General features: G+C 45.9%; 1 protein-coding gene across 1 annotated transcript; it reads left to right on the top strand.

The window, feature by feature from the left end:
- Positions 1-4,753: 4,753 nt before the first annotated feature.
- Positions 4,754-6,838, top strand: LOC106628536 (uncharacterized). The gene has a single exon (XM_014258719.2). It carries the CDS (start codon positions 4,754-4,756, stop codon positions 6,836-6,838), a length of 2,085 nt encoding a protein of 694 aa, XP_014114194.1.
- The last annotated feature ends 8,743 nt before the right edge of the window (positions 6,839-15,581 follow it).

The following is a 15,581-nucleotide window of genomic DNA, read 5'->3' as shown; positions in this document are numbered from 1 at the left end:
TGTCTGGAGCCCTGTAACCCAGCTCCAAAACGGCCAGGTGAGTAGGAGCTCCATACGGGGGAAGGCCCCAGGAAAGTCAAAAGGTATTTAACTCAGGATATGTGGCAACCACATGTCTTGACCCTACCTCCTCCTAGAATTTTTATCAGCTGAACACTACTGGAACCAGGAGTGATACCTATGTTGGTTCTTTTCTGTATCTTCTGTCATTCTCTTTTTTCTCTTAATTCTTCTAATTCCTTCCTCTCAGATTTTTGAGTAACTTAAAATCTAACAGGCTTGGAATCTATTGAGTTGAATGGGCTAAGTTAATGTTTTATGGAACGTTGTATGTTGATTGAATGCTGCTTTCAGTTTTTTGCCAAAGTTCTCTGGTTTTCAAAAGTTGCCAGTGAAGGTTTTTTTGTTGTTTTGACCTCTTGAGAATATCTCACCAGTATTTCTCCTGCTTGTTTAATTCAGAGGACGTGAACAAGTGTAAGTCCTTTTAAAGTGTCTCACTGAGCAATGTTTTTGGGGCCTAACATTTTAATTGGCGCAACAAGCAGGGTACTCTTGAGGTGACATGGATAGTACTACTACAGTAGTAACTGCTCATCACATAATAAAGGAGAAATAAATTTTCAGCCAAAGCTGCTATTTTCTGGCAGAAAAGTAATGGAATCCCACACCAAAACTGATCTGAACTGCTCTCCGCTCACAGACTTGCTAAAAGCTTATAAAGAAAGTTCATCCAACCCTAAGGAGAGATGGGGAGTGAGAAAAACTAGCACCATCTGCAGTTACTTGTGGAGCAAACATGAACTTTGGTAAAATAAAATTTAAAAAACGCTAGTAAAGGACAAGGCCTGGTACTCATATGCATGGAGGTTCGAGTCAGAGTGACGTATGTTGCCCAGCAGGTAGAGAAGGAGCTGAATCAGTTGCAAATTGCCTCAGAGTCCAATAGCCGGCCTCAGGCTGGAGCAAGAACTGAAGGCTGGGAAGAAGCTAGCCCCCAAAACCTGAGAAACCAGTTAAACCCGCTTCTCCAATGAGCTTTAGAGATGCAGTTTAACACTGCGGGGGGGAAGGCCCGGAATCAGCTCTTTCCACACTGCAGGAAGAGGCGGGCGGGCCGGCCTGCAACACCGCCCCCACAGGCCCTGGGAGGGCTTTGCGCGCCAAAGACAAAGCTCTCCCCTCAGCCTAAACTCCGCCCGACCCTAAAATACGTGGAGATGGGACGCCCCGAAGATGGTGTCACCTTCCTACACTCCCTGGAGGAGAGGTTTGGCTCAGCAAAGCCAATCTTCTTCCCTCCTTCTCATCCCAACCCCTGCCCACTGATAAAGAAGGAATTCGCTTGTGAGGCGGCAGAGTGCACGGTAGTGATACTTCGCTCTGCAACAGAATTGGTTGAATTACGCGGGAAAATTAGCAATTATCACAAAGACAGTGAATTGAGACTGTTTTGACAATTTCCCTAATGAGAAGAATGAAACGAATCTTTTCGAGGAGGAAGCACATAGTGAAAAGCCCTGGTCTTTTGCCCGGGGAACAACCTGTTGCGTGAAAAGTTTGGACCCCTTGGAGGGGGGATAACCCCTATCTATCCCCACTGCAAAATGTGCTAAAATTACTGGGCGAGTGTGGGAGGCAGCTGGCCTCCAAGCAATATATGAGAAGCAGCTGATGCCTCGTTGACCTTCTTACGCATTATTGTTATTTATTTCAAAATTTAAGGACTAAGGACTGAGGAAACAAAATCCCGGGCCCACCTCCAAAAAGTGAGTTGGGAGAGGGTGGTGAATTCAAATATTCGAATATTCCTCCCTGGAAATAAAATGGGAAATAAATGGAGATTCAGCTTCCCTGTAGTCTTAATGAAGCTTTGCAAGCTGCTCCTGCAGTGCCTCCTTCTGGCAGCAGTGAGTATTGAGCCTTGTCTGCCTCCAGAGGCTGGAGGCTGAAACCTGCCGCTAGAGAATCTCTAACGTTTAGGAGAAAATTATTTTATCATTATGCAAGTTTGTTGTTTTGGTCTCACTAATAACCCTGAATGTTCAATGTATCCTCACCAGTCAGGAGACTGGGTGTATGTCCAGACCTGGAATGAAGAGCCACTTAATCAGAAGTGGAAAGGACTTTTGATCCCAAGGCTGTGAGATCTACAGCTGGAGACTGCTAAATTATGCAATAAAAGTCAGCTCTGGACGCAGGGAATTGTATTGAACAGTACAGTAAATGCAACTCCGCTGCAGATAAAGCTTCAATGGAACAAGAAGCTCTAAAATTAAAAACATTAAATGGTTTATCTTTCTGCTCATTTCCAGAGCAGTGTCCCCAGTATGGCAGCATGGCTGTCTGTTATTTAATTAGTCAACCATCCTAGCAGGACCTTGTACTTAATGACTGTAATAGCAAGTATGGCTTTGAGTGCCAAAGCAGTAAGAGAACAAGAAAGAGAGCCATGTCCTTTTCCCTAAGGACCACTCTAACATCACACCCACAGAATGAATACTACCTGACCCTTGGAAAAGAAATTTTGGTTTATGGACTTCAGTCCAAATCTGCAAAACAGAATGTAACAGAATGTGTAGATCTGACAAAAAGACCATGTTACCTAAAACTGAAAAGGTCTCAAAAGGATGGCTGGTTACTCTAACTTAAATTTGCCTACATGGTGCTAGGAATCCTCATCAGTATTATTAAGGCACTGGATAACTTAAATAAGACAACTTTTGCCAAATAAGTTTTATTAGTGATAGTTGTTTTCTTTATGTCTTCTACATTTCTTTTTACAGACTTTTTTTGTTGGTTTGATTAAAGGATCACCAAAACATTCTATGGTATACCAAGTGGATAGTTTCTCCTTAAGAAAGGAGGTCCAAGTGGAGCTGAGTTTTCTCCTTCTAGGGGTGTTTCGTGGAGAGATGAAGTGGTGACCAGACTGAAGCATTGCTGTTCTTCACTGCATCAAGTATTTACATGTTTTTATCTTGCAAAGTTTTAAGACATTTATGTTCATATGTTTTCTATGAGTTTTCAAACAGTATTTAAAAATGTTTGTATTTTCTCTCTGATTGCCACAGTGGCTGAAGAAGATTACTCCCTAAATTTATCTTAGGCAAATTTTTATACCTTTTCCCATCTCCTCAGAGTAAAGCATAAAATTATTACACCAAGGCAAGTATGTGTAGTACAAGTAGGTGATGTTTAGAGCACGATCTAAATTGCATAAAGCAATGCTATTGTGATGCCAAAATTCTGGTGGGGAGAAAAGTTCTTATGTCTCATTTTGCAAGCTGAGCTTCCCATCCCCTTTCAAATCCTTTCGCTGTCTTGTGCTCTGTCAACAGCGCTTCATTTCCATGATGGGACTTCTGAACTCCTTTCAAAGAAGCTTTGCCTGAAAGAGAAGAGGTCTGGTTTGCACTGCATTGCTCTGTAGGCCTTGGGAAATCACTTTGTAAGCCCTTATCCACCTACTGCCCGAAAAACGCATATAAAAGACTTGAAGCCCCGAAGAGAAGGCAGTTAGGGGCAAAATAATGAGAATTATCATGGTGTTGGCACATGAGGTGGGCGAGAAAAAGGAGCTTAAGCCACCTGTAAATAACTTCTCTGACAATCAGGGAGGGGAAAGTGCAAAGAAAGGAAGAGGTAGAAACATCAAAGGAATGAGAGGACTATGTACAGAAGTTGAAAGTAGCAAAAAAGGGAAAAAAAAGGGTAATTGGATAAAATACTGAAAAAATAAGCAAGGCTTCTCCTGGTGCTGGATGGTGCATTGGGGGATGGTGTCAGCAGCTTTGGGTGCTCATCCCAAAGCCATCACCTGTTTTTTCTCAGCTCTGACAGGTCCAGGCAGCCTTTTTGACAGTGCTGTCCCACAGGGCACACAAACATTTGATTAGCTTGTTTTAAAAAAGAAGAGACTGATGTCAAGTTTGTTGTTGGAGTGTTCTCCGGGGAACACAAAATGCATTTTGAATGCAGTTTGAAAACATAGTTAGTCATTGCGTGAAAAACTCCCCAGAAATATTTGTGGTACTTCACTGAATTCTCCTACCACTGTGCAAAGATTTAATTTTAAAAGTTTAAAGGAGCTTTTCATTTTAAATTGATTAATTAGATGTCTAAGTACTTGCAAGCACATACTCTACTGCTATCCGGATCACCTGTCAGCTGGAAAATATGTCTAAAGAATCACCTTCGGAAGGGAATGCCATACATTTTAAAGCAGTTTTGTTAGCTTGTTTGCTCATGTGGAAATGTGTGGCCTGAAGACACATTAGACTTCATTTAATTGGGGTGGGGATAAAAGGCCTATGTGTTAATGTAAAAAGGAGTGTAACAAAGGTCAGCATCACTGAGTTTTGGAGCATGCTCAGGTGCCAGCCAAGACCCACACAGAAGGTGGCCTCCAATATGCTGTGTTGGTCCAAATGCCCCATCTCAGTGAGCTGGACATCCCATTGTGGTGTCACATATACTGTCACCTGGCAGTGAACTGTGATGCCTCAAGGGTTAGACTGTGACTTCACATCCCTTGGGGCTTTCATTCAGGCACAGAGAGAATCTGACTTAGGCTGGCTTAGGTCTGATTTTCTGCCATGTATGTCCACAAGATTTGGAGGATGGAGCACAGGGACAGCAAGGGACCAAGGTTTCTCCATTTCATTGCAGTGTGTGAGATGCTTTGGTAGTGCCAGAGATGGGGAGCAGCTTCTCAGGACACCCTGAATTACCATGGAGAACAGACAGAGCCATGGGGACAGAGTGGAGCTGCCCCATTTGCCATGATGAGCGAGAGGGTGTCGCTTATGTGATACCTTGTGGCCATGAGTTCTGCATGGGCTGCATCCTGCGTTGGGCAGAGAAGAAACCAGAGTGCCCACTCTGCAGAAGATTGATAGAGTCTGTCAGGTTTTCTCTTCAGGAACAAAAATACCTAGAATGTGTCATCACACCCCAGGGAGAGTCACCAGAGACCAGCAGCCATGCAGAAAGATCTCTTGGCCTCCTGGATGGAAACAGCTGCCAGCGCCCTGGGGCGGGTCCTGTGCAAGGGACACTCTCTCCAGCTGAGCAGGGGCCTAGTGGGACAGAGGCCGTGGGTAGCCTGCTGCCTAAGGTCTGGGCAGAACTTTTCCAAAAAGAAGCACATGTTCTTGACCCCATGTTGCCCTGGCTGCGCCAGAGGCTGGAGGCAATATATGGGTCCCAGTGGTGGCTGGCTGTGAGAGCAGAGAACAGCATCTTGTACACCCTGTGCCTCTGTGGTCCAGATGGGGAGGTCATGGTCCAGATGCTGCAGCCTCTCCTGGAGGAATATACAGAACAGCTGGTTGCTGGCACTGTCAATTTCATTGTGGGCCAATGCAGTGAGGAGGCCCAGAGGCTGCTGCTCTCCCATGCTGCTGGGAAGGAGGACAACAGCCCTGAGGCCAGTTCCCACTCCACCAGCTCCACCGGCTCCCAGGGAGGGACTCCCAGCTGGCATCCAACCCCTGCCAGCAGCCCTGCAGGCTCTGACATGGAGCACCAACCCAGCACATCAGAAGCTGCCCTCTGTGCCCTCCACATCCTCCAGCCATCTGTGCTGATTGGTACAGAGCAGGTGCAGCCCCAGAAAGAGCAGGGGGAGGTGGTGGTAGCAAGTTCCTCTGCCCAGGGCACCAGCCATAGTCCTGCTGTGCCTTGTCAGGACTGGGAGCACTCACACAGGGAGCCCCAGCACCCCACAGAAAGGAGGGCTCCCAGCCCCCAGGACTCTCCATGGAGTACAGCTAAGCCCACAGAGAGAGAGTGGAGCTGCCCCATCTGCCATGATGCTCATGAGGATGCCGCTTATGCAATGCCCTGTGGCCACCAGTTCTGCCTGGGATGTATCATGCATTGGACAGACAGGAAACCAGCATGCCCAGTCTGCAGCAGAACAATTTTGATTGTCAAGTTTTCTGTGCGTGAAGAAGATGACTATCTACAGTGTCTTGTCACACCCTCTGGAGAGCTGCCAGAGATCTGCAGCCAGGCAGGAAGAGCTCCCAGCCGCTTGGCTGAAAACAGCCCCCATTGTCCTGTGCCATCCCTGCCATCTTCTCCACAGGGGACACTGTCCCCAGCTGAGCAGGGGGCTATGAGGCCAGAGGCTGTGGGTGGCCTCCTGCCCAAGGTGTGGGCAGAACTTTTCCAAAGTCAAAAGCATCTCCTGGACCCCATGCTGCCCTGGCTGTGTCAAAAGCTGGAAGCAATATATGGGTCCCAGTGGTGGCTGGCAAAGAATGCAGAGGGACACATCCTGCAGGCCCTATGCCTTTGTGGTCTAGATGAGAAATTGTTGTTCCAGATGCTGCAGCCTGACCTTGAGGGATATACAGCACCACTGGTCTATGGCCTTATTAACATCATTGTTCATGGATGCAGCATGGATGCCCAGAGGCTCCTGCAAACCCACACTGCTGGGGAGAAGGACCACGACCCTGCAGCCAGCTCCACCAGCTCCTGGGAGCAAAATCCTGCCTCCCCTACAAGCAGCCCTGAAGGCTCCTATACGGAAGACCAAGCCAGCACCTCACAGACTGCCTTCTGCAGGGATACTGAGTGTCCCTCATCTGTGTCCTTGTCTGCAGAGCAGGAGCTGAGGGAGGTGGAAGAGGCAGATTTTGCCCAGGGCAGCAAATGCAGACCCTCTTCTTCCATCCAAGGCAGGAACTTCTCACATGGGGGGTCCTGGCACCCCCGGAAGAGGAGGGCTCCTGGCTCCCAGAACTCTCCCAGACCTGCAAGAGGTCACTCCAGTGGTGGCACAATCAAGCCTCCAACAAGTCTTTATTCAAAAGACAAGAGATAAATTGTAATTTTCCTGGTACAGTCACAGGGTGCTGCTTCTTCTCCCTTCACCTGGGGCCTGTCCCTAATCCCATGACCCTCCACAGTCCAAAGATCCACAGAGTCCCAGGGCCCTGTTGATGGTACCTTCTCCTGCAGGAAATCCTGCTGCAGCCATGACAGTGGAAGAAGTTCTGAATGAAGAGGGAGCAGGTGCATTTATGTAGGAGAATGTGCCAAATAAAGGCCGATGGTGCCTATGCACAGATGGAGAGAACATGCTGCTCCATGCACTGCCTTTCTTTGTGGCCAAGGGGAGAGGAAGGACCCTGTAGTCCCTTGGTCAGAGGGGTTTCTGGGAAAACAGGCTGGCAGGACTGTCATGACAGGCTATATGACTGAAGGGATGGTGTCCCTTCCAGGGTACAGGGAACTGGGGCTTCTGAGCAGTTTCTCTGAATCCAAACACCACTTTGTGGGGATAACCAGAGTTATGTGACTGATCACAGCACTCAGAAGAGATTGGCTCTGGCAAAAGAAAACAGTGGCCTTGATGCTGGTTGTAAAGCTATGTTTGCATGAAGAAATGGGCTTCAAGGAAGACACTCCTTGGCTGACCCCTTGGCTGATCCTCAAAGTCGGAAAGTGTCAGGCTGATGGAGTGATTCTTCCTCCTTTCCTTACTTCCTCTCTCCCTCCCTACCTCCTCTGTCCCCTCTCTTTCCCTTTTCTCTCTCACTTCTTTCCTTCCTGTCTCACTTTCTCCCTCTCTTTTCCACCTTCTCTTCCCTGTCTCTCTTCTGCCTCTCTGTCTCACTGAAGAGAACAATTGATCGGACAGCACGTCCCACCAAGACCAGGATCTTGGTCTTCCTGGAGTAAAAAGTAGGTTGTCCCTTGAACCTTATTCTGGAGACACAACTATAGCTCCTTCCTGTGTCTATGGGATCAGGTTCTATTGCTGGTGTTTTTGAGGACCACCAATACAACAGCTGGCCAGGAGCACCAGTTTCCAGAAGCATGGCAGACGTGGTAAACAGAGAAGGACCTGGCACTGTGGGCAAGTTCCAGTGGCAGTGGATGGGAAGGTACTGTGTTTTAACCCAAGTCATCAACCAAGCACTATGCAGCCACTCTCACTCTACTACCAGGGGCAGGGAAGAAAGATCTGGAAGAGTGAAAGTTACAAAACTCTTGGGTTGATGTAAAGACAGGTAATAGGTAAAGCAAAAAGTTGGACACAGAAGGAAAACAAAACAATTAATTCACTGCTTCCCATGATCAGCAGATATCCAGCCATTCCTAGGAAAGCAGGACTGCATCATGTGTGATCCAATTTACTTGGGAAGACAAACATGACAACTGTGCATGTCCTCCCAGTACTCCTTCCTCACTCTACTTTACATGCTGAGCATGATGCCATTTTGCAGTTACTGCATCAGAATTCATCCATTCCATCTTTGCTTCCTCTTTTTAGTTGAGTGTTCCTGATCACCCAGAGTTGTTCTTCATATGTAGTGCCATGCAATAATGAAATACTCTCCAGCAGAGCCTCCAAACCTGCCTTCCAGCTACTCAGAGCCTTTTCCAAACACTTCTTTAATTCAGACAGGCTTGGTGCCTTAACTACTTCACTGGGAACATGTTCCTGTCCCCATCCACCCTCTGGGTGTAGAAACTTCTCCAACATAAACCTCCCCTGATACAGCTTCATGCTATCTCCTTGGTTCACTTACTGGTCACCAGGAAGAAGAGATGTGTGCCTGCCCCTCTACTTCCCCTCATGAGAAAGATGTAGACTGATAAGGTTTCCAGTGTTTCTTCTTTTGCTTTTTCTTATTAGGAGGCCTCATTGTGTCCATCACTTTTCCTTCACAGATTGTGTCCACACTTGGACTTCTCATCCTTTTTTTCTTTCTGTCACACTTTGTCTCACTGTATGCTAGATACCCTGAAAGGCTGTATTCATCTTTGTAGCAGTCACTGAATTATGATAGTTTTGTCAAGGTCATTTTCTCTCACTAGACTTGGATGCTCCTCAACTGTGTTCTCCATTTATCCAGCAGATTTTTCACTTTTCATCCTGCTCTTTTCTCCAGAAGTGGCCCAGTGATGTTACTTTATCAGTTTCTTGATCTGCTTATTTTGTCAGAGCAATAGCATCTGCTGTGGTGTCCCCTCTGGCTCTACAGACCTCTCCATTCATAAAGGATTTTACTCTGTTTAATAGATTGCCATAAACTGTGAACAGAAGCCTGAAACCCCCTCTGCAGAAGGACTAACAGTCATTTTCAACAATCTTACAAAAAGCAGAATCTCTCCAACATTTACTCTGCTTACTGTCTCTTCTTTATCGCCTTTTGCCTTTTTTTTACTGCATAATCATGATCTGCTTACTTCTCTGAATGTAGTGCTCTTATGATTCAAAGACCCAGAGCCTCTCTAGCTCTTTGTAGAGAACACAGAATCACAGCATGGTTGAGTTTAGAAGGGATCTGGCATTGGTGCAAGAGGATTAGGTCAGGGAATACTTCAGCAAATGAGAAATAATTAAGTCCATGGCCCCTGATGGGATGCACCTATCAAATGCTGGGTGTTGCGGGAGTTGGCAGATGTAACTGTGAGGCCCATCTCGGCAACCTTTGACCAATTGAAGCAACTGTGGGCACTTCCCAAAAAACTGGAGAAAGCAAGTGTCACTCCTATCTTCCGGAAGAAGAAGGTAAATATGATCTTCTACGATACCTATATCTAGGATCCTCTCCTACCTTTTCCTGTTACCTTGGATGTTGCAAGCTATTCTTGCAGAATAAAGAACAGAGTTATATTCGTGCACAAAGCTCTCTGGATGTGATTTGCAAGGTTTTTCAGGTGATGCAATAAACAACTTCCATTTTCTTCTATGATAGATTAAGGCATATGATTTTGGTGAAAGTTAAATGACGTTTTGACCAGTTCTGCTATAAAGGTATTTTGCTCCCCATTGAAATTCAGTAAAGAGGGCAAAATCTTTTTGATATATTCATCCTGAGCACAAGTAATATTTTTTGATAATGATTATGTAGAGGAATGTAAAACCTCAAAATTAGTTAGCCCAAACCCAGTATTAGATATCTGTTATGTAAATATTGGTGTAATTTAATGCAATGATTATTCCTGATAGGTTTTTTAATCCCTATGATTTTACAGACCAAAACTATTATCATGTAACCTTTATTTAGGGAAGATGTTTTCACTGTTATATTCTGAATACTCTTCTAGGTTGTTACCTCCACAGTTGCAGCATTTATGAAATATCCCATTGGCTTTATGTACACACTTCTGAAATTATTTATTTCGCCTTGAAGTGGCCACAGCTGCTGGTAAATTGAAGAGCTGGGATTATATTTGGGATATATTAGCTGTATGTCAGGGGGGAGAGAGTCATGTTTCTAGGTTTAACTTGTAAACATGAAAATAAATTTCTTCTGGTGGTAACATTCTAAGTTTTTATTGTTTTATGTGCATTAGTAAAAGACGACAAATACCTCTCATTTAAAACATTTTAGCATTTTGGAGTTCATGCCATTACATGGGTAAATGGATGGGCATATACAAGAGAACTTCATTGTAGCTTAATTAAAAAGCTCATATATACTGTAGAAAAACTAAATAGTCCTAAAGTAACTTTCAATTTTCAATAAACTATCTTGAACTATAAAAAACAGAGTTACAAAGAGAACTTCAGAAAAACAAAGGTAACAATTTTACAACATCTACACATTCATACAGAATTAGATACTCAAATCATATTGCTCTGAACACTGTTGTCTTGCATTTTATTTAATAGAGACTAATGAGAAGGGATGCTCGTGTCAAATAAAAACTGCTCAGTTGTTCAGGTGTTTCACTTAGATACTTCCTTGTCGTTCATATCATTGTAAGAAGCATTCTTAGAAGAATAATATAAATGAAAGGTTTTACTTGCCTTCTTATATTTCAGTGAGAACATTATACAGGTCATACAAATAGATGAGACATTAATAATTAAAGAGAATGCAACTGAAAGATTATTTATGTATGTTTGCATTTTTTCTTTATTTATAAAGAAGAAATTTAAAAGAAAGGCAAGCTGTACACTCATCAGAGCTAGAATGAGTAACCAAGAATGCCAGGGTCTCTTCTAGATCTATTATTCATTATTCAAAAAATACTCCACACCCTGTCTTTGGCTTAAGGCATAAATGTGGAATGAAGCTTGACAGTTTAGGTGACTGGGTTGCCTTCCTAATAAAATAATTTTCTTTTAGTGCTTCTATTTATAAAATCTTTTCTGTTCATTATATTTATCTTTTTTTTTTTCCCAATTTAGAACATTATCAGTAGCAATATAAGAAGTAGAAAGCTTAAAAAAAATGAATCATGCTCTTTATCCTGATTAAATTATTGCTTTGGTTTCCGATTGGAAAATCACTTTCGGACAAAGAGGAATGGGACCTCACCATTCATACATGAAGTGACAGCAGTATCTGGAACAAGGAAAGCATACTTGATATTTCAGAAGAGCAGGAGATACAAGTTGGCAAAGATTCTTTCATCTGTGTTTTTCATGTTCAGGGGGAAATAATTTACTGCAAAAGTTAGAAAGCTTTGATTCATTCTCAATGAGAAAAAAATGTCAGCTTCTAGTAGCTAGGTTTGCTAAAATGAGGCTTAGGTTCACCCCTAATTCATGCTTGGACATAAGAACAGTATAAAAACAGCAATAAAAGTTTGTGGTAACTTGAATTGCAGCTGTCTACATCTATTAGCTAAATAGCACACACTTCAATAAAGATTTACTACATGCATGTAATAAAAGTGGATAACTAATTGCAGTAGGTTCATCTGCTGTCCCACACAGCAAGGCAGGTGTCACCCTGAAAACTCAGCTTCTGAGCTTGCTGACATAGTTTTCTAAGGACTTTCCCAGGGCAGTAACTGTAAACATAGATATGTGTACATTCTTTCTGTTACACGTCTTGTGATGGGCATCTCTCATGGCCAGTGCAGTGAGAAAGTGTTATCCTGACCATCCAATCCCTGGCCGTGGCCAAAAGCCTATAAATCCTGGGAGGAAAAATAAACTCTGTTCTTTCTTTCACCACACCTTGACCTGTGTCCGCATGATCTATTGATCTTCAGCGGTAACATCTGGTGACCTCGCCGTGACTTGCACATGTGTTACAGGGTACTGTCTAGCCTGTGGCTATTGATGGTTTTGGGCTTTCTCTTACAGAGGGCCTGGTTATGGAGATATGGCATGCGGTGCCTGATCAGAGAGGGATTGATGTTTTGTATCTGAGTTTCAGCAACTGTGTGAGTATGGCAGAACTGAGGGGTTTTTCCCTGTGGTTGAAGCAATTTTTTTGCAGTCAGCTTGGGACGCTTTAGGTGATTCCCTGATCGAGGCTCTGCTGGTCGGTTATGAGCCCCGGCTGCTCCGGCTGCTCGGGATCTGGCGAAGGTGCGGCGGGTTGAATGGGGCTGCCGCGGGACCAGGTGGCGTGACCCTGCCTCGGCCGGCACCCCGGCAGTGTAGGCCCGGGGCGGGGTTGGATCCCTGCCGGCAGGCTGTCAGGGGTGCCGCGGACCCGGTGGGTGTGACCCCGCCTCGGCCTGCGCCCCGGCGGTGGAAGGCCAGGGCGGGCTCGCCTCCCCCGCGTGCCCTCCCGGCACAGACCGATGGGGGGGTGCTTGAACGGGGGGCGGCGCCGGCCCTGGGGGACGCCTCAGGGTCGGTCCCGTGTCCTTGCTGTAGCTGGGCCGTGCCCTGCCCCACGGTGGGGGACGGGCAGGGCCCGGGCTCCGCGCTGGCAGCCATGCACACTGTTCCCCTGCAGGAGCAGCCGGCGACGCTTCTTGGAGCTTTCGCCCCTGAAGAAACGTTGTTAGGGGCGGTTCCGAGCGCTGCCCCCCCCCCCCCCCGCGCCAGATTCGTGGGGCGTGGGGACGGGTGCTGCGGACGCCGGGCCGGGTTCTGCTGGCCCCATGCTGCTGGATTCTCGTCCTGCGAGCCTGGATTGTCCCCTGGCGGCAGAGCAGGACCGTGCCGCGGCTTCGCAGGCTGTGCCTGTACCGGCGCCTCGGTCCTTCCCGGCGCTGGAGGTGGGCTGTGCTGGACTGCCTCTAACCCCCCCCCCGCCTCGGGTTCCCAGGCATCACCCGAGCCTGCGGCTGGAGCCAGCCCTCCCCCGTCGCCTCCGGTGGCTGTGGCAGACCAAGGTCCTGAGCTGTTTACCACTGGGTGGTGCTGCCGTGGGGGAGAAGCCGGTGGCCTTGACGGGCCAGGGGTCCCAGGCTGCTGGAGCCTCTTCGGCTGGCCTGTGGACCTTGTCCTCTTTTCAAATGGCTGTGCAGCTGAGCGTATCAGGCATTCCATGTGCTTCCAAATGCTTTGGTCCGGTGGGTGAGGGCATGAGTGCTCTTCTTGTGGCGTGGTTGCATACCACTGCTCAAGGCATCATTGCTCACCTAGGGGACGTTGATTCGGATTTCCTGGGGTGCGTTTCTGCCATGGGTTCCATGCTCACCCCTCCTGTTCCCATCCCTGCGGGACCTGGATTTGCTCACCTCGTGCCTTTTGAGTTTTATGTTCGCAGTGCTGAGAACCAGCTGTGGGGAGATGGTGGCTTCAGGTTCCCTGGACCTCCCTGGGTTCACGGACTGCTGTTCTGACAGCCAGGGATCATCCTGAATGGGTCTACACCCGGTCCATCCTTGGTGAGATCCTGTCAGAGACTAGCTTCCGTGAGTTTTGACACTGGCATGGACATCACAATTGTCAGGTTTGCTGACGGGCCCTGGAGTGACCCTTGGACCCGATGCTGACACATTCAACATGAAGAACTTGAGACTGACTCTTTGTTCAGCAGATTCTGTTGGCCTTTCCCATGATAGACTAGTCACCCTCCGTGACTTGATGCAAGAGCAGTTGGATCACAGTGATCTGGAGCTTCGACCAGTCCCTGGGACATTCCTGTTTTCTGTATCAAGAAGTCTGGGAAATGGAGGTTATTGCAAGACCTCCAGAAAGTTCATGCTATGATGGAAAGCATGGGGTTGTTGCAGGCTAGCATGCCTTCATCTGCCATGCTTCCTGCTGATTGGCCAGTCCTCATTGTGGATCTGAAGGATTGTTTTTGCAATTCCTTTGCATCCCGATGACAGACTGAAATTTGTCTTTCTGGTGCCAGCTATCATTAATGCTGAGCCCACACAGAGATATCAATGGAGATTTTGCCATAAGGCATGCAAAATTTTCCGGCATTTGCCGATGATATGGAGCTGCAAGTGACTCCAGAAACAACCTCCTTGAAATTATTTGAGAATCAAAATAAATTTTGGGACAAACAGTCCCGCATTTGGAGGTGCAATTATTTTCTTTGCATTCAGTGCAGACACTGCATGAATGATGTCCAAATATTAATGGACTTTTACATGGTTGTGTCTGTATATGGGACTGAGCACAACACAGCTGTCTCCCTTGTTTGGTCTATTAGAGGGGGACTCTGATTTAAAGTCACCTCTGACACTGACCCCACAGGCACAGTAGATGCTGGAGGAGGTTCTGTGAGCAGTTTCTGCTCCTCAAGTTTATTACATTAATCTTTCCATTGATGTCGCTGTTTTGTTTTTAGGTTTTTTTGGAGAGTCATGAGGCTGGATCAGCCCAATTGATATAATTACAGACTGCTGTCATAGCATTTCATAAGTTTTTCCAGGCACCTTTCAATTTGGCCATGGATTCTGCCTCTGTGACCAAATTGAGAGCCATCCACAAGCAGGTGTTGATGTTAGACATTTGTTTCATTTATTTTTTGGGGGTTTCTGTTGTTTTTCTGGTTTGTTTGTTTGTTTGTTTGTTTTTGTAATAACGAAAGGGTGAGTTATCACCCTGAAATTACAGCCTTCTGATTGTATGGAATATTGTATTTTCCTGTTATTTATTTTTTGATTGTTTATAATGTTGCTAGTTTCTTTGTTCATTTTTCTTTTTTCTTTTCTTTTTGTTTAAACCAAAAAGGGTGAGATGTCGCCCTGAAAACTCAGCTTCTGAGCTTGCTGACATAGTTTTCTAAGGACTTTCCCAGGACAGTAACTGTAAACATAGATATGTGTACATTCTTTCTGTTACACGTCTTGTGATGGGCATCTCTTATGGCCAGTGCAGTGAGAAAGTGTTATCCTGACCATCCAATCCCTGGCTGTGGCCAAAAGCCTATAAATCCTGGGAGGAAAAATAAACTCTGTTCTTTCTTTCACCACACCTCTCGACCGGTGTCCACAAGATCTATTCATCTTCAGCGGTAACAGGCAGGTAAATAGCCACCACATTTGTTGCCTTGTGTAAAAGCAAAATTTCCTTTTTGTACAGAATATACACAGTGGTGTGGTTATGTTTTGCATTTCTCAAAGATCACAAAACAGTCCTGCAGCCCCTCAACTACTGCTTCACTTACTTGTGTACATGGGTGTGATTCCTTCTGCTGTTTTTTTTCCCTCTCTCCTTTTTCTCCCACCCCCTTTATGTCTGTTGTGAGAGAGAAATAAGTGTAAATTCCTTTCAGATCTGGAAGGTTCTTCCACCTCTCTTTGCTGCCCTGTCTTCCTTTCCACTTCCCTGCTGTTGAAAATTCAACATTTTATACACTAAGGTTCTGTAAATTTACTTCCTGTCTGCTCCCTGTATGGGGCCACAGTGGGAGTTTTTAACATTTAAAAACTGTGGTTTATAAGAATTATAT

This window comes from Pseudopodoces humilis, chromosome 4 (genome assembly GCF_049639895.1).
Source record: "Pseudopodoces humilis isolate 2021_Gansu_Grassland_sample_001 chromosome 4, ASM4963989v1, whole genome shotgun sequence".
Classification (NCBI taxonomy): domain Eukaryota; kingdom Metazoa; phylum Chordata; class Aves; order Passeriformes; family Paridae; genus Pseudopodoces; species Pseudopodoces humilis.
This window is presented reverse-complemented; position numbering and strand designations above follow the sequence as displayed.